General features: G+C 45.9%; 1 protein-coding gene across 3 annotated transcripts in view; it reads left to right on the forward strand.

Annotated features, from left to right (window-relative positions):
- Positions 1–1,266: 1,266 nt before the first annotated feature.
- The window catches only part of svild (supervillin d), a 61,873-nt gene continuing 45,019 nt past the window's right edge, over positions 1,267–18,120 (forward strand). Inside the window, exons 1-2 of one of the 3 annotated variants that reach the window (XM_035404542.1) lie at positions 1,267–1,733; positions 16,267–16,954. In XM_035404542.1, the coding sequence (XP_035260433.1) occupies positions 16,548–16,954 (407 nt within the window). In that variant the 5' untranslated portion in view covers positions 1,267–1,733; positions 16,267–16,547. The remainder of the gene's footprint in view (positions 1,734–16,266; positions 16,955–18,120) is intronic. The other 2 variants (XM_035404541.1, XM_035404543.1) reach the window with 2 other exon arrangements.

The raw sequence follows: 18,120 nt of genomic DNA on the forward strand, positions 1-18,120 counted from the left end.
TATACCAATGTAAAATATCTGTAATACAATTCAATACCATTGCAATACCATGTTTGCAAATTGAATTTGAACTGAAAGATAAGGAATTGTGAGCACTGTTTAATTTGTTTGTGTGGTTTTGAAATTCATCTGGTATGTTCAGTACCTGTTCCTCTGTGTAGAAAAGCTGTTGATAATGTCTTGTGAATTTAAAAATAGCATGTTTATATGGCATGCATCATGAACCCATACCTGCCTTTGTGCAAATGTTTTAATTATGATGCATAAGTGGAAACAGATTAAAAAGACTTATTTTACCAAAGCAACATGCCAATTATCTGTGCCTTAAGAAATAATCACATTCCTAATATTATGTTTTAAAATGGCTCAACATGATCTAGAAGTAGCTTGATTGATATCTTGTTAAATGGGTTGCTTGTTACTATCTGTTTCCTCTAATTATACTGGGTCTGTGAAACTGTCGAGAACACCAGAGATTACTCTATTAGAACTTAGGTGCCTTCAAGTTGTTTTTTTGTCTGCATACTGTACCGTACAGATGCAATTGTGCAGCAAGTTAGATAATGATGTAACATTTTAAATCCCTTTACTCCAAAAAAAGAAACACTAATGTAAAGTCATTAAAAGGGTGTTGGAGGCCCGTTGTGTGGCCAGTATGGCCTGTTTGCACTGTGGCATATCTACGAGTACCTGGAATGGTGCAGCAGTAGGCTACACCACTGTTCTTCCATTGGAAAGTCAATCAACTTAGTTGCTGGAAGTAATAAATTGTTGTCTCATGTGCCAGTCCACAATATCCCTTGGCTTGACTGGATTCAGATCTGGTGACTGAGAAGGCCAGGATATATAGATACTGTCGGGATCACGCTCTTTAAGTCATGAGGTGGCTGGCTACTTCTCTTCTGGGTGGACGCATTGTCATCTTGAAAGACAATGAGTCTGCAGGAATTAAATACTTTAACATGGGGGTTACAATGATGACCAATAAATAAAGACTGACATTGAATTGCCTTCTAAAGGTATGAGTCATCCCAAACAAGCCAGTGAAATGTGCCCCACACCATTGTGGAACCCTAACCCTTGCCAACAGATTTCGCCTACATTGCGCAACTCTAGCTAGGTGTAAAATCTATATCAGCACGCAACTTTAAAATAATTGAAGAGAAGTTTGACAGAAAACCAGTATACAGCTAGTTGGTTCGAGGGCAAGCATTCCGGTTTCGGCGCGGTCCGCCTGATCCCTGACATAGTGCAAAGTCGATCTGGGCGTAAGTGTGTGCACGTCTAGGCGGGGCTAGCAGTCAAGTCTCAATTGTTCCCGGCGATTGTAAAGTTAGACTGCTCTTTGGAAGAGTTGGGACCGTGTGTGGTTGTGTTGTGTCAACGAATGATTCAGTCGTACTACCACATCCTCAGAGAAAATTTGCGTAGCATTTCCAAATCGAGTGAAATTCCGCTTAACAACACAACAGCTGCTGGAACATGAAATATCGCAGACCTCCTTAAAACAACAAAGACTAGCATCTGCTTCACTTCAACGTTTTCTGTCAGATTTGTGGACACTTTCCCGTATATAATTTAATTTTTTTTTAAATGCGCGTTTTTTAAAAGTTCGAGGAACATCAACGGAGTTTGCTGATATCCACTGATAATAACTGAGTCACGACTATTTGAACAAAGAGGGATACAGCATCGCTTTCCATACGCTACAGTGACAATCCCAATGAAATAAGGTAGGCTACGAAGAAATCATTTAGCCTAGTTCATGTATACACTTTGGACACAAGGTTATTTCTATCGAAAAGGTTGTTCAGAGCGGAACCACTGTATGTATGGCAACATCATGCATTTCCTTTTTTTCCTTTACGGTTTATTCGGTATCTTAATTATAGGCGCATGCACATTGAAGAGCACTCAAGATCAATGTGCTGAATTGTGACATTACTCATTGTTTATATTGGCCACCGATCAACATGGCAAGGCAAAAAGCAACAAAAAAGCCTACAAGCAGTCGTTTGGGGTTAGCCTCCTGGACTGTCGCTAAGATTTTAGCGATTAGCTGCAAGAACTTAGTCCGGAAACACTTTAATAGAAATTTGTCCGTTGTAGCCTACTCATTGACAAAATAGTCGATGCTTTTGACCCACGACATCGAAAGTGAAACCTCGTTAAAACGTACTCTACTTTAGTGTGTTAACTGTAGTTTTTACACTTCTATGATTTTGCATATAGGCCTAGTCAGTTTGCAGATTGACATGCACTGGAGTAAGAACAACCTGTCTCAGTGGTACAACTGCGGTGCCCCACCTGAGATTGAAACTCACAGAAGAGTTGTGTTCCCTAACCGTTACGCCGTGCTGGCAATACCCAGCTTACTTTTTGTGAAGGCAGTCCAAACTGTAGACAATTAATTAGTCTCAATTTACAACCTCATCAATATAACTTCTTGAATGTGATTAATTTATATTGTCAAAGGGATATTAGATATAATTTTTACATAATTTTATTTTATATGGGTAATGGGTTGTATTGAAAATAACACAAGGGTAAGACATTAAATATTAATCATGCTCAACAATTATGGGAAGAGGGGATTGGTTTAGGATTGGACTCTATAGAAGTCTTGATCTGCACTTATGCCTGTGCTAATGAGACTACTAAACGCATATAATTCCTCTTTTTGGATGCTTGAATATTTGTTTGGATATTGATAATGCATGCCTTATCATGCCTTATCAACTCAAACCAGACCGAGGGTCCACTTCAGGCTTTGACCCTAGACCCTTATCTGCTTTTTAAACTTATCAAATTTAGAATCCGAAGGAGTTCCAAGATATTCTCCCAGAGTAAAAGGCAACTCAGCACAGCATGTATCGCAAGACATCATTAAAACCTTGCCAAGCAGTTTTTCTTTAATTTAGCGAATTTATTCTCAGGTTTGGCAGTCGTCCCAGAAGCATAATCATTTAAGTTTGCAGCGCTGACTTGGAAAGGGCTTTCATTTGAGAGTGTAACGGGATCCAAGTCCTTCTCAGGATAAACACTGATCAGCCCGGGAGCGACTGAGATAACTTGCGAGTGTTGTCCATCTCTGAACGCCTTCAGAAAAAGAAAGAAAAAATCTTCTGCAACAAATCTGCATCGTCCGGCATCACCTTTGACATTGGGCATCCATTTTCCCACAGATAGTTGTATTTGGATTGGCTGTTGGAAGATCATTAGGGCTCCCTAGGTTTTTAAATTCTGAAATGAAAATGAACCATAGCTTAATTTACTACACTACAGGTTATGTGAGATATGGTAGCCTACAGTGTGTGTGGTGTGTGCTGGCAAATGTCTATGGCTATTTTGTTCCGAGCTTACTAAAGAAATTCCAGTGCAACAATGAACTGAGAACCTCACAAGCAATAAAATGAAATGACATTCATTAGAGTGCAATCATTATAATCATTCATACAAGCTATAATATGTACCAGATTGGGTTGACTAAGGCTTTAATATTATTAGACAGGGAGTATGGCATTGCATTTCAAAACATATATTCTTCATGACTTATTTGCATTGGGAAGAATTTTAAATAGTTTTTTGGGGCATGCAGATTAGTCGGCTGCAGTAACGTTCATGGGACAACTATGAGTAAGCTTTTTCACCCAATTAATTCCTGAATAGAAGTGAAGCCAAAACATTTTTTAATTTAAAAATTTTGCAGAGTGGATCTGATTTGTTTTGACTTCTGTACTGTAGGCCTTCTAAAGCTCCATTTTTTCACGATTGTGCAAGGCTGCAGTTGTGTCGTACTTACATTTATAACCTCTCTGCTCAGTGAAAACAATATTGCAAATGCTGGTTTGCTCTGCTCTGTATTGAGACAGGCGGTCATGTTACCACATGGAGAAGTTGTTTTAGGGCCAGATGTGGCGTAATGTAATGTAATTCAAGGCAATGCAGAAAGGCACAGTATGTGAGCAGCTCGAAATACAGTACAGCATGTTTGTACATTGTGTAGAGATACGTTAGAATGTGTGTCCAGGCAGTTGCAAGGCTGCAGGATTTTAAGATGTTCCAGGATCCAGTGCAAACAGTTTGGGCTGAGTCTCATGGATCAGCAAATGCCATGAGAGCCTTTCAAAAAGGGACATGGGGACATTCTCTTTTTTTACCTTACAAGGAGGCAGAGTCTTCTCCTCACATGGGGTTCACACTTCGAAATTGGAAAGTTTCACAAGTTTGAAGTTAAAACATTACTGGAATTCTTCAAGGAGACAAATTTGTGACCCTACCCTCACCCACACACATTGTTCTGGAAGTTTTCCAGTGGTGCATCAAAATAAGTTCTGTTTTCATAGACAGAGTTCATGTTTGTGGTTGAAGAGACCTAGATTGTGGCCAGGACCTTATATACTGAAAGCAACGGCAGCCAGAGAACGACCATGAACACTTATTAAACCTTCCCACCATTCCATGCAAAGGATTGCATACAAATCGGGCAGTTCTCAAAATTGCAAAGTCAAAGGACGTTTATTACAGTGATGTAAGATTGTTACGACCTCTGTCGTATAGCTTTTGTGTTTATAGTTGTGCATCTTTGCTCTCTGCTTGACTATCTTTGATTCAATTCCGGTTTGCCCCAGACCGTCGTTCGTTTGGTCGAGGTACATTAGCTCTGCGAAATCCAGTGTTCGGATTGTGGATTATTAATTGCTTATTTGACCAGTGTATGACCATATTTCTGTTTGACTTCTGATTCTTGGTTAGTTATCCCATTTTGATTTGTTTGTTTATCGGATATTGTGTATGACCCTTGCCTCGTCCTATTCGACTCTGATTATTGCTTAGCCCTTTTGATTGGTTTGCCCCAGTGTACCACTCGTGCTCGACCCTGTTCGCCCACCCTGACTTCGACTTTTGGTTTGCCCCTCTGCTCGCCGTATAGTGACTTCGGTTATTTAGAGTGTTCCAGCTGGATTGTATCCTTCCCTCGAGACACTATTTGTTGTCTTGTTTTGTTATTTTTCCTTTATTGTTTTTGAAGGTGATCCTGGGCGGAGAGCTGATCTCCGTTGGGGGTAGGCTACACGCCACTTCCAGCCCGGTAAACCTTCGAAGACTAGCCGAGGGTTATTTTGTGGTTAGGCAGATAGGACTGGAGTTAGGCCTACTAGTCGGTCGGCAGTTTTGTTTTTGCTTTCCCTTCCCATTCCACACCCCCATTTCCTTACCCTTTATCTGTCACAACCTGACCCTAGACCGGGGCGTAACAAAGATATAACCGTGTTTGATTGTCCACTCGATCTTTGCCGTTTGGTTCACTGTGTAGGGCGTCCTTGCAGCATCTCCGCTGTACCTCAGTGTGACTGATCATATTTCATGGGTAGAATTCACTGGCAGGATGCAAAACAGTGGAGTTTGCCACAACACGCCCTCGCGCAAATACCCGCAAAATGCTCAGAGTTGAGCAAGAAAAGGGAAGAATGCTGATAGACGCCTGATATGCATTGCTGAAGGTGAGGGAAGGCCGAGGGAATGGGTTGGAACAGCAGACAAATGCCTTCTTGTTGAGCTGTAGCCTTGGGCAAACATTTCTGGTTGAGGAAAATTGCTCCAGAAACAAGTTCCGGCAGACAACAAACTCTGTTTTGGCCTTGTTCTCATATTTTGCTGATGAAAAGGAACCGAACTGGAAATGAGATGATCGAAACACCATTGTTTGAGGTTCTTGAAAATGTGAGTTTTCAAGAACCTCGAAGTATTATCGTTTGACTCTCTATATGACTCATTGTAGTGCTGGGGTTGACCTGTTCATTAGGCTGTTTTTTTTTTTTGCTAATGAGGCTGCTTGGATGGCATGAGTGATCGAGTCAGTCCACAGCCCTTGCGTTTCACTCTGGTTCTGCATTTTTTGTCTCACAGTCAACGTGGATTTCCAAAATGCAATCAAACTCCAGTATTTTACTCTCATCAAGGCAAAATCACTATGAATTTTTCTATTTGCTGGTCGAGTGAACAAGTTACATACTCCTGAAAGTCATGAGGCTGGCATATGAGTGTTAGTTGATAGGCTTTCCCAATACTACTGTACTGTATCTATTTCTGTTTTAGGACCACAGTATGGGCTGCTATGAATGAATGTTTGCAGACAAGATGAATTTAATATCCCCTCTGTGTAGACTAAAAATATGGCTAAGCCAGTCCACTTTATAAAACTACTCTACACACAGCTTCCCATTTTATTGATAATGTTCACCAGATGTCATTTTAATCTGATCTTTATTACTTTATTACTAGTCTCCCCTCTAGATCCATCAAATACACCATAAAGTGGCTAGAACCACCCATAATGTGGGAGGGAAAGGGCTAATCCTATAAATCTGACAGTCGGATTAACAGATAGCAGCAGAGTAGCAGAATTTCAAATTGGAAAATTAACTTTATTCTTTCTTAAACAGAGACCACCATCAAAATGTTTTCCATAGCCACCAGTAGAAAAGCTAATATTATTTCATTAAAACAATGGAATGCAAATTGCATACTGAAAGGAAACAATGAAGCAGATCTTCTGTAGCTTGATACCTTCTGAAGAAGCTGCATCGTTGGGCGTAGTCACTTAGCTAGCTAGCTAGCCGGTTCACGCCGGACCAGTCCTGTACCATGCAATGAAGAGAACAGTTCCTTCCACAGATGTTGAGCCATATTGGCTCCGGTTTGTAACAAAAACCACTTTGTTACTAGTTTTGTTTTTACATATGAGAAAGTCCTGAGGGTAGGGAATTATTATTTATGGCTGGACCGCAACAGCGTGGCCAGCCCTACAAATGTGAATGTCTGTGACTGAGTGACTGAATGAGTGACTGAGTGAGTGATGAAGTTACACCATTGGTCGGCCGGATGACGTGTGTTAGGTCCAGCCATATACTAGGTTTGGACCTGGTCTTGTTATTGTGAATACTATGTATTTCTGTAATCCGCTTATCCTGCAACAGTATATTAGATATATAAGCATTTATGCTACCTTACATTACATTACAGTACCTATAACATATGAGCTTGCACTATACATTGTGCCTAGGAAATTCATTCAAAACTGTCCACTCAGAGTTTAAATGAATTCTTTCTGGCTGAGTTCTTAGAAAGAAATATGTATGAAAGGGTAAACATTTGATTTTACCCTCTTATGTAACAAGCAAGGAGATGTATATTTTTGACTGGAAAGGGACATGACCCCCAGCTCTTGAGGGCAACTTCTGAGCTAAGTTGAATGGCTACATGGGAGAACTTAAGGTCATATTCTGAAAGATGAAAAGGAGCCATTTGTGGAACGAGGGTCATAGTTTAACATTCGAACAGTAAAAATAAAAAAGGAAGAGCGTGATTGCGTCCCCTGCGGCAACTCGGTCACCATCGCGTCCCTCCATCCCAGAGTTCATTTTGGGCCTTCCATGTAAGTCCACTGCGGTGAGCGCTGATGAGACATGTAAATTACCCAGGATTCCACCGCCTGCCTGCTCCGCAGAGCGCCTCTGAAGCGACACCTGGACGCGACGTGAAATGATTTTTAGCGCAAAGCGGCGTTTTTTTTCTCAGGGGCAGCTGTGTTTACGTTCTGGGTCCCCGGATGTTTCAAATCTGTCTGAGCTGTTAATGAAGCCGTGAAAGGCCCGGCTTTTACTCTTTAAGGGTTCTGGAACACATGGGACGTGTTTGCTTGTGTACTAGCGCGGTAATGAAGTCCGCGGGCACCGGCGATATGAACGTGCCGCTCTGCGGTCGTGTTTACGGTAACTCAGTTCGACGGTCAGAGCATTTTTTCGCTCTTACTCACCGGCGAGCGCGCTGGTTTTGTGGTAGCGTGTGTGGAGTTTTCGCGGACAGGCAGGTCTTGAGTAATTGTTGACCCCTGACCCGTAACAAAATAAATTCCCCAGCTTCTCTCCGTCCTGCGTCCTGCGCACTGACAGTAATGGCCATTCTGGTGGGATCTTTCATTCTGTAAATATTTATAGGCGGCGGAGAGGATATGGCAGCTTGATGAATCGTAGCTGCTCTGTCTGTTGGGGTTTGGCAGGTAAAGGCTTCAGAAGCTGGGTGGGGCGGGGCGGGACGGGGGGGAAGCGGGGATGTTATTCAGTTTAAAAAGTGGAGAAATTCAAGTCAGTTCACGGTGTGCTGTGGTTAATGTTGAACCTTTACACCTACCTGATTACTTAATTGTCAGGCCTGCATATTGTTTACAGTCAGCTTATGAAACTCAGGATATGGAGTAACATATCTATTGCAGTGCAATTCGAGGCATTCTAGTCCTTACTGGCTGCAATATACAGGCTGCCATTTCTAGATGTGGCCAGCCTTTTCGATTGTTTGCATTTCTATGGTTTATGGATGCTGTTTTTTTTTTTTGGATGACCATGTCACGTCGTGAACATGCGTCACCAACAGGACTTTTTTTGCATAAGAGCTGGCACAGTCTGATCTGACTGGGGAGCAAACGACTATGCAAATGGAGGCCCTGACTGTATTACTGTCCTGTAAAGTTCAGGACGTGAAGATACACATCCACCCGTTTCTCTGTTTTATCAGATTTGGTCACTTTCTACCTTCCGAGTTGAGGCCTGAACACCTGAGCTTCAGTAGATCCAACAGATAAGCACCTTTGTTTCTGTTTGAAGGGACTTTAAGTAGTCAGACTGTAACTTTTGATTGCTTACCCTGTGCTGGCCTGTTTACAGCTACACCTGACAAATAACACTGTTTTCATTGGTCACCTTACTGTTCTTGTATTTGTGAATGTTGTTCACTTCAGTGTGTTGTGTTGACAGATTAGAAAAAAATTCTTGAAGCTTTGTCAAGAAGGAGTGCTGTATTTTTGATCTTATATGTATTGCTGTTGCTTTTTGCTTTGCAGTTGCAATGTATTTTACCCTGTCCAGGTTCTCTGCCCCCTATTTGAATTCTTACCTTCTAGGTGGCTCCAGAACCCCCTGTGACCGTCATGTGCTGAGAAAGCTATTCCACTCCACTTAACATACTTTCCACTTAGCCTTTGAAGTTGTCCTTTTATTGTCCTCGAGTGGTCCTGTTCGGTGTCTGGTTAACTGGAATCAGAAATGTGATCAGGCGTAATGGTCTCATCGGCCTTAATCCTGACAAAAGGCAGACCCACACTGCTGTGCTATTTTGAGTGTAGATATATCTGTGTGTACCTAGAAATGCTGCTCACCTATAAATCACTACTATATCTATTAGTTTATTTTCCCCGTAAGTATGGCTGGGGGACAGTATTTCTTCGTCAAAGCTTGCCCGGGCACACCCGGGAGAGTTTCATAAGATCTGTGGATTTCTCTGGCAGAGAGTCACAGATTGGAATCGCTTCTCTGCTCTCGATGATAAGATTGCCGTAATGACAGAAAATCACGCCCAGCCTCGGTCACATTAAAACGGTAATGACTCCACCGTGTGTTTCTCCAGTAGCGATTTCCAGCTCTGCGGTAGCGCTGCACCCAGCTAGTGCGTGAGGAGGGGGGACTCTCGATCCGGCCAGTTGATAAAGGCTCCCTTTGCCCCGCCCTGTTTTGAATGTTTTTGACCAAGGGTCGGTAAAGATGTGTGCGTGCCTGTGTGTGCGTGCCCTCATTTTCCTTCCTCCATGAGTTTAATTATTCCAAGTGACCCAGAGAGCCAGGCAGGGAGATAGACTAGCAGTAAGCAGCAAACGGATTTCACTTTCACTCTGAGGGTGTTTGGTTTGCCCTACGGTTCCATGGACTCCTGCACGTCACAGTGGACTTTCAGCCTTTCTCTACGAGCAGTGGCAAACCTCCATTAGCACTTAAACATAAAGATTTATTTTTTTAGTTGATCACTGTTTCCCCACATTATTTACTCCAAAATTGAGCCCCAGAGCTATAGAGCTGTAAATCAGGTACTAGCTGTACTTTGACTGCTTTCATTTCATACTGTTACTTATCAGGTCTGTGTGACACACCTTTGAATAGTTCCCTGTTGCCCTAGTGTTTTTGCTGTCATTTATGGATGGAGTGCTGGCTTGTTTCAGCAGTAATAACTCAGATTGTGAAAAAGTAAACAATGAAAAATAAAAAAGTAGCTTGTAGATAGAATGTTTCATAATTTCTTTATGTATTCATCATTCCATATTGAGTTCTGTTTCTGAAGGTGAAAGCCCTCACTGATAATGAATGGGTTTAATAACCAAATTCCTGCTGTCATGTGGCAGCCATCGCATCAGCATGGAGCGTGTACAGTATGTGTTGGTTAGCCTGCGCTAACGTTTGATCGGTGCTGGTGTGTGTCAGGGGCCTGGGGTGTGAACGGAGCCGGGTCTTGCTGACAGAGTGTCGGGGGCTGAAGTGTGGTGGGGGGGAGTGTTTAGCCCTGAGGGGTTTGGGTTGGGGGGGGGGAGGGAGAGGGTGGGTGTGTATAGCCTGACAGTAATCTGTCTCAAACCTACTTTTTGCTTGAGCAGTGGAGAGCTGCCCCGCCCAAACCTTCTGCAACCACGCATTGAGGCCCCCTGGCACCCTGGGGTCTCATGTCTGAAAATCTCAGTGTACTGACCCTCGCTGAAGAACACTGAAGAGAGTGGGAGAAAGGAGCCCAGTCGCTAATGTTCCTTTGATTTACACCGCGTTCAGCTCAGTGGGCTAGTATAAGGGCTCTATTAAACTGGCTGCATGCCTTAATGGCTGGCGTGGGGGGAGGGAGAGGTAGGGAGTGGCGTGTTCAGAGAAAGCCCCGTGTTTGTAATTAGCTGCTAATTCTGGCGCTGATGGGAACTTGGGCCGTAAACAGGAATTAGCTGAGGGGATGTCCTTTTAAAGGGAAACACATTTCCTGGCCTTCTTCCCCGGCGCTGCCGTTCCCTCGCGGAAAGTGCCGTTCGCGGCCGCCTGGCGTCCTCGCCCGGGTTTCTGGGCAATTGTTCCTGCTTAATCTGCCGCTTAGCACATGTACGTGTCGGATAGCATTATGGGATTACGAGCTGACGAGCCACGCCGAGCTCTGTCTCCTCTAGGCCTGTCACGTGACTGTCCGGGGAATCGCTAACCGTACGCGGGCGGACGAGCTCGCCGCCTCCCAGGACTCTCTCTCGAGTTTGGCTGGGACATAGGGGGCGTCTCTCTCTCTCTCTCTCTTTGTCGTTCCACCCCCCGTCTTCATCTTTCGCCAAATGTAAGGTACAACATTGTTTCGTGAAAAGGTGTCTTGTATTGCTAGCGCTCCCTCTTCAGCTGTCCCTCCCCCTCCCCCTCTCCCTCTCTCTCTCTCGATTTACGCTTCTCAGCACGGGTCGCTGGTCTTCGTGGCCAGCGAGCCTGTTTAAGCTGCCAGGGGGATATTAAAGAGTAGCAGGAGTCAGTTTGCATTGTTGCTCTCATTCAGACCCGGTTTTGGCACTTGGTTTTCGGAGCGTTGGAAGGTTTCCTCCCTTCTCTCTCTTCTTCTCTTGATGGAAGTTGCTCAGAATATCAGACGCTGCTGGTCTGAGGTAGGCTGTGGGGATGTGAAGGGGAAGACTTTGCGGAATCTGTACTTTGGGCTTCTCCCTCAGGCTTTCTCTCGACATGTGTGACCCCCGTATTACGCCCGCTTTGTGCTCCGACAGGTTAACGAATGGGCTTTAGGGCCGTGTGAAAGTGCGCCGCGGGCCAGGTGACCCCAATTCGTCGGCGGGGGTTTCGTGAAGCCGAGCTGTCACCGGGCACGGACCCGCTCGTCAGGTGCTGATTTAAAGGCGACGTCGTCGGTGGCTCATCAGGGGCCCGATTTGGACCAGGTTGGAGTTGCACTCCCTTGGCTGCTGGGCTCACAGGTTAAATGGACTTGTTTTATGTCGTGAAAGATGCCTGTCCGTGATTGGACGATTTGAGCTCTTGTGAAACCCTGCAGTTAAATCTCCTTTGGCGTAAATGCGGTCAGAGCTTTCTTTTAACGCCGACCCAAAGTCGTGTATTGAGTACGATGGAACAGAATGCCTGGAGGAGAAAGACCAGCCACAGAAAGCACGGAGTGAATATCATGCAGTTTTTATTTACTTGTCCAAGCAGGCTTGTAATTGTGCATGTTCGTTCATATCTGCCTATAGGTATTTGGGTGTTTATGAATGAATGTGGTTTGTGTATTTGTGTCAATGTGTGTTCTTGGTTGTGTTTGTGTGTGTGTGTCTGTGTGTGTGTGTGTCTGTGTCTTTATCTGTGTTTGTGCCTGTGTGTCTGTGTCTGTGTCTGTGTCTGTGCCTGTGTGTCTGTGTCTGTGTCTGTGCCTGTGTGTCTGTGTCTGTGCCTGTGTGTCTGTGTCTGTTTCTGTTTCTGTGTGTGTGTGTGTGTGTGTGTGTGTCTGTGACCCTTAAGGAGATGTCCTGGACCGTATGATTGGTCAGAGTGTTGGACCACTAAGAGCAGAGTTAGTGTGAAGCAGCACTCTCAGACCAGCCATGCTTGATAGATTCATGTCTCTCTGCTCGCCTGAGCGTGCACTTTGGGCCTCGCCCGTCTGATCCTGACTGACTTCACCGAGAGAGCCCACCGTCATGGACAGAGTATGACCCGCTCTCGGGTCCACGCGATGCTCAACCGCGTCCGCGGTTCGCACGAATTGAACCGAGTGAACCAGCCATTCTAACCATGCTCGACCATGCTATGTACCCGAATTGATCTGCATGTCCGTAATATTTTGTTCTAATTAGAGTTCCAAAACGCATAGTAAATGGAATTACATGCAAACCACCGAGAGCGTGCATGCTTGAAACACAACGTATGTTATTTAAATCTGTTAAATTATGTGTTTTCAAAATGGAACTGTATCGTTCAGACTTTAATTGGACTGATTCTGTGAAATGCGCAAAATGGCAAGTTAGAGGGCTAAATTTCACAGTTTGAAGCTCAGAAGGCAAACGGAAGAGCGAGGGGACGGCAGTGCCTGGCAGCTGGAAGCCGTAGTCCACCGCAGCGGAGATAAGCTTTATCTGCGCGGCGTGCGCGACCGGGGGGGGGGGGGGGGTTACGCTGGAGTCAGAAGCGCCGCCCGCTTAACAGCGTTCTGAGCTGCGCCGGCTGGGGAGGCGAAGGGCTTTCCCGCGCCCGGCGGCGGTGCAGTCTACCCGACCGACCTGTTCGCCGTTTCCCCGAGCGGCGCCGGGGCGCCGAGGAACAATACGCATCAACGCGATTGCGGTTACATGACAAACGCTTACCGTTAAATCGAGCCCCGGGTGATGTGTGCTCGCACGGGCTGCGCGTTTCGCAACGTGGCGAAGCGGCTCTAAGCGCAGAGCGGCTTGTTTCGCTTGGAATGCAGGCCCGCAGAGCGGATAGGCCTGCGTTATTTTTTTTTTGGTAGAAATCATAACACAGATGTGGGCGATACGTGATGTCGTAAACACGGACCAAGGTAATATTTCCCCCCTTCAAAGCCGCGGGTCGCGGTGCTCCTCCCTGGGCTGTGCCGACTCCCATTATCTTGTATAAATAGGGAATTATTTTTATAAGCGCGGCGGAGGCGGGGCCCCCGCGGTGCGGTGGGGGCCGCTGGCCCCGCTGGCCCCGCTGGCCCCGCTCGCCGCCGTTGGTGGTCCGATCTCCGAAGAGGCGCGCTGCGGGCGGGGGGCGCTGGAAAGGACCGCTTGGGTCACGGGGCCGGAAAAAGTCACTTTGGGTGAAGCTGCTGCTGGAATGTGTTATTTGGGTCGAGGAAGGTGCTGGGAACACGGAACTGGCCTGTTTTGTTATCTTTCTTTTCAGTAAGTCGGGCATCAGTGATATGGCTTTCTGGGGGTGGTGTAGATGGCTGTTTGCGTGTGAAGGTCAAAACCGGAGAACAGCCTTGTATGCTAGCACACATGCATTTATTGGCATTAGTTTACAGTGCTAATTAGAACTATGCAATCTCTTCGCAGTGAAAGGGCCAAAGGCTATATCTGCACTTGCATAGCATGCAATGTGTAACGTGCACATTTTTGTAGGTTTCCTTCAGGCAGTATAGGAAGTTTAACACAGAGCAACAGCCTGAGACGGACTCCCTCACAGCTCCCAACAGCCGCCACCCGTTGCACGTAGGGTTAGAGTTCACTGAAGCAGGCTGCAGAATGCACGACTTGGTAGAGGCACAGTAGATACGTTCTGCATTGCATTTGAGGCGTTAAGCAGACGCCGTTGCACAGAGCAACTTAAACAGCTTACATTCTTTACGTACAGTGTATTTATACAGCTGTATATTTTACTGCCGCAATGCTGGTTAAGTACATTGCTCAAGGGTAGAATGACAGTGCCCCACCTGGGAATCGAACCTTTAACCTCGGGGTTACGAGCCGAGTTCCCTAACCATTGTGCTACACTGCGACCCCAGAGATTGGTCAGTCTGGCCTGGTTTGTTTTTTAAAATTCCTGGATGAACACACGTATAGCACATGCCTCGTGCACTGCCAGGCTGTTTCAGTTCCTGCGGTGCAATCTCTACCTTTATTTGGACTGCTTTAAAAGTTCAACATTGACCTCAGAACCCAGGCTGTGTGCTTGGAATGAAGTTTACAGTTCTCTCATACTCGAACCCCCTGGGACATGACTCATAACTGTTCCAAACAGGTTCCAAGCAAAGCAATCATTTGCCATTAAATATCCAGTTTTAGTTTGACTTCCTTTTAAAGGTGCATCGAATGGCCCGAGGGAGGAACAGCGTAGAACTGTGCAGGCTTCCTTCGGAAAGTCTGTAGAGAGTTTCTCAGCCTTCTTTGTCTCCTTCCAGCCTGCGCTCGGTGGCATTTTGAACATTTCACAACCAATTTTGGGAAAGTGTTCATCTTTGAATTTTTCATTTTTGAAAATCCACCCTGTGATCCTTTGAGCTTACCCCTCTTTATTTTGGTTTTGGAGGAACGATGCGACGGCCTGTTGGCTCGAGACAAACCGAACGAGTGTGCAAAGATTCACCGTGGTGTGACAGGACCCTCACCCTGTTCTGGAGGAAGGAAGATGGACAATCTGATGGCTCATTAGTGACCCGGTTGATTGTGGGTTGGTTTAACCGGATGTGGTTGGTAGCGGTACTGAGTGTCTGTTCGGAATGCTTCCTCATTGCTGAAGGCCTTTGTTCCCCTCTACCACTCATTCGGAGTTATCGGTCATTCACTAGCAGACGGGCCACGTCAACCTGCCCTCCTCGCAGCCGGAATTCGGGCTGGTGTCCGTTCCTGTGGTGGAGGCCTCCTGCGCTCATACCATAACTCTCCCAGCGGCCTTCGTGGGGTGAAACTCCTGCGATTAATGCTGCTGTCTGAGCATAAGTGCTCCACTGGGGTTACGCGCGCTGAGCGAACCGGCTTCACCAGGAGTGCCCCAGCTGTGTTTGCGACCTCCCCGTTGGATGTGTTGTGGTGGTGATAAGTGGCAGCAGTGGTAATGAGTGCGGGGGTGCACGCATGTGTTCGCCAGCTGGGACGGGTGGGGACTTCTTGGCCGGACGGACTGTGTTTCTCTCTCTCTCAACGGGGAGGGTGTGGGGTGCAGGTTTTGGGTTTACGCGTGACTGACGACTCGGTGTGGACAGCAATGTCATGTGCATCGCTCTTGCAAGAGCCATTATTTAACCCCCGCTGTGTTTCATAAGAACCTGGACATTCGATATCAGTCCCTGCACTTTGCCCTCTCTTTTCCTATATCTGGAATGTTCTCAATCACTGAGAAAGAATTGTTTGGAGTCTGAAGGCTGTACTTGAGCTGTTCTTCTGTGTGTGTGTGTGTGTGTGTGTGTGCATGTGTGTGTGTGTGCGAGAGAGTATGCATGTGAGTGAGTGTGTATGTGTTTATCCACATGTGAGTGCGCACAAGTGTGTGTCTGTCTGTCTGTGTGTGTGCATGTGCATGTGCGCATGCGTGCGTGTGTGTGAGTATGCATGTGAGTGAGTATGTATGTGTGTATCCGTGTGTGAGTGTGCACGAGTGTGTCTGTGTGTGTGTGTATGTGTATGTGTGTGTATGCACGTGAGTGAGTGTGTATGTGTGTATCCATGTGCAAGTGCGCACGAGTGTGTGTGTATGTGTGCGCGTGTGTTTGCGATTAGCAATGAGGTCAGTTCAATGGTGATAAGCGTAATATCAGGGCAGTTCGGTGGAATCTGTGTGGGGGAAAGCGCGATGATTGATGGGAAGTGAGTTTCATGAGAAGGCTGTCGTGTGCACTGTGCCGCGCGGCAGATGTAGCTGGCTCCGCAATGTGTTCCAGCATGCAGCCCTGCAGTAACCTTCTCTCTGTTTGTTCCAGCAGCGCGTTCCTTTATATGGAGTGAGCCATCCATCAGCGGAGAGGCAGTGGACCTGGCGCTGTGGCTGGAACAAAACATTTAAAGAACAGCTCTTCCTGAGAAGGGCCCTGGTTGCCAGGTGCTGAGGTTGTGTGCTGGGGTGAGAGGAGGCCATTTTGTTAAATGCTGTGAAGCTGCTGGAAGACCCGAGTGCCACCAGGTGAGAGACAGGGAGTGAGAAGAGAGGAGACTTCGAAAAAAAGTCATAAATAAATCAAAAAGCTTGGATGCCAAGGACACCATGGATAGCCCGGCCCTTGAGTCCAAAGCAGAGCGGATCGCCCGATACAAGGCAGAGAGGAGGAGGGAGCTGGCGGAACGCTACGGCACTGCAGAGGAGGTCACTTCCAAATACCTGAAGAGAGACAGGAAAGAGGCCTCGGATACTGTTGCCAAGGGGCCTGATGAGACGTCAAAAGCTGACAAGCCTGAAGGCGGCCTGCCTGGAAAAGAAAGGCTGCCGGCGGGCGCCGGCGACCGGGCGAGCAGGCGGACGGAGGAGAGCGCCCCGGGGACGGTTCGGGATGTGGGAGAAGGGGGCGGGGCCTGCCGGGACACCGAAAAAGCACGCACGCGAGAGCCCATCGCGAAAAAGGTCTCCAACGGCAGCGAGGTGGCCTCCACTAAAGCGGCGTCCTCCATTAACAGGTGAGTTTGTGCAGTCATCAGTGGCCCTACAAATAGCTCCCTGGATTTGAGCCTTGATTGTATCTAAGGCAGCTATCACCTTTCTGTACAGTGGTCTCCTTTAAATGAGGCACTTTAGCTGTGGCATTATGGGAAAAGGCATGGTGGAAGACCTGTAAAATATCAATGGGATAAACCTGCATATTAAATTTGGTTCTTTATCACTTATTTATAGGTTTTTTATTAGCTCTAATTTTAATTATGTCATGTGTATTTGCACAGTTCCTGAGTAAAATGTAGTTGGTTTTCTCTGTTCTGTAACAGAACCATGTTGGCCATCCAACTTTCATACATACTCTACTTCTATGAACTGTCATCTTTAATCTGACATTCAGCAGAGTCTGTATTTAAATAGTTTTCCATATGTGTCACTATCATGATGGCTCAGTCCACGTCATGATTCACAATTACACTGCAAATATAGGGATCGCTATTCAAAGTAGCAGTCCTTTCAGCATGATTCATCGGGTAGGCGTAATATCCTGCCTGCCTTAGGGGAGAGATGCAGGTGGTTTTACTTTAGCATTTCCATTTTATGAATTCATTTTATGAATTCTTACATTGTAATACGGGGATAATACTTGTGCGGCATGAGGAGTAACGTTAACAATGCCAAGGTAACCAATGCTTATGAATGATGACACTCTTAACCGGATGATGTCAGCCTTCGCCGTGGAAACATTGACATTGACGGTTACTTTTATGCGTCACCCCCTTTGTCTTCAGGTGACAAAACTACATCTAGCTGTGGAAGGCTACGGATTTACAGTTGATTTAATCTCTGACAACCAGCTATACAGGTTTTAATTTTACCGCTATTTTCACAAAGGGCTTTGCCAGCCAGCAGGTTGTCTTAATGGAAGGTCTTTCCCTGGTGGCAAGAGCATTGTCCCACTTTGTCCCGGTTTGAAGATTTCTTCATTGGAACAAGTCATCTGGTGCAGACTCCTGCATTAGACTCCAAAAATACAAGAAATTTTGTTACTAGAATTGTTAACATCAGATATCTTAATCCCTGGGTCCGTGATCTGCAGTGAAAACATTTTATCCTTTTTTTCTGTAAATGTGAGCTCTGTAAAACTTGGATAAAAAAAGTGTTCATATTTTGGCATTCAAACTTTCTGTCA

Source organism: Anguilla anguilla, chromosome 2, assembly GCF_013347855.1.
Source record: "Anguilla anguilla isolate fAngAng1 chromosome 2, fAngAng1.pri, whole genome shotgun sequence".
In the NCBI taxonomy this organism is placed as follows: domain Eukaryota; kingdom Metazoa; phylum Chordata; class Actinopteri; order Anguilliformes; family Anguillidae; genus Anguilla; species Anguilla anguilla.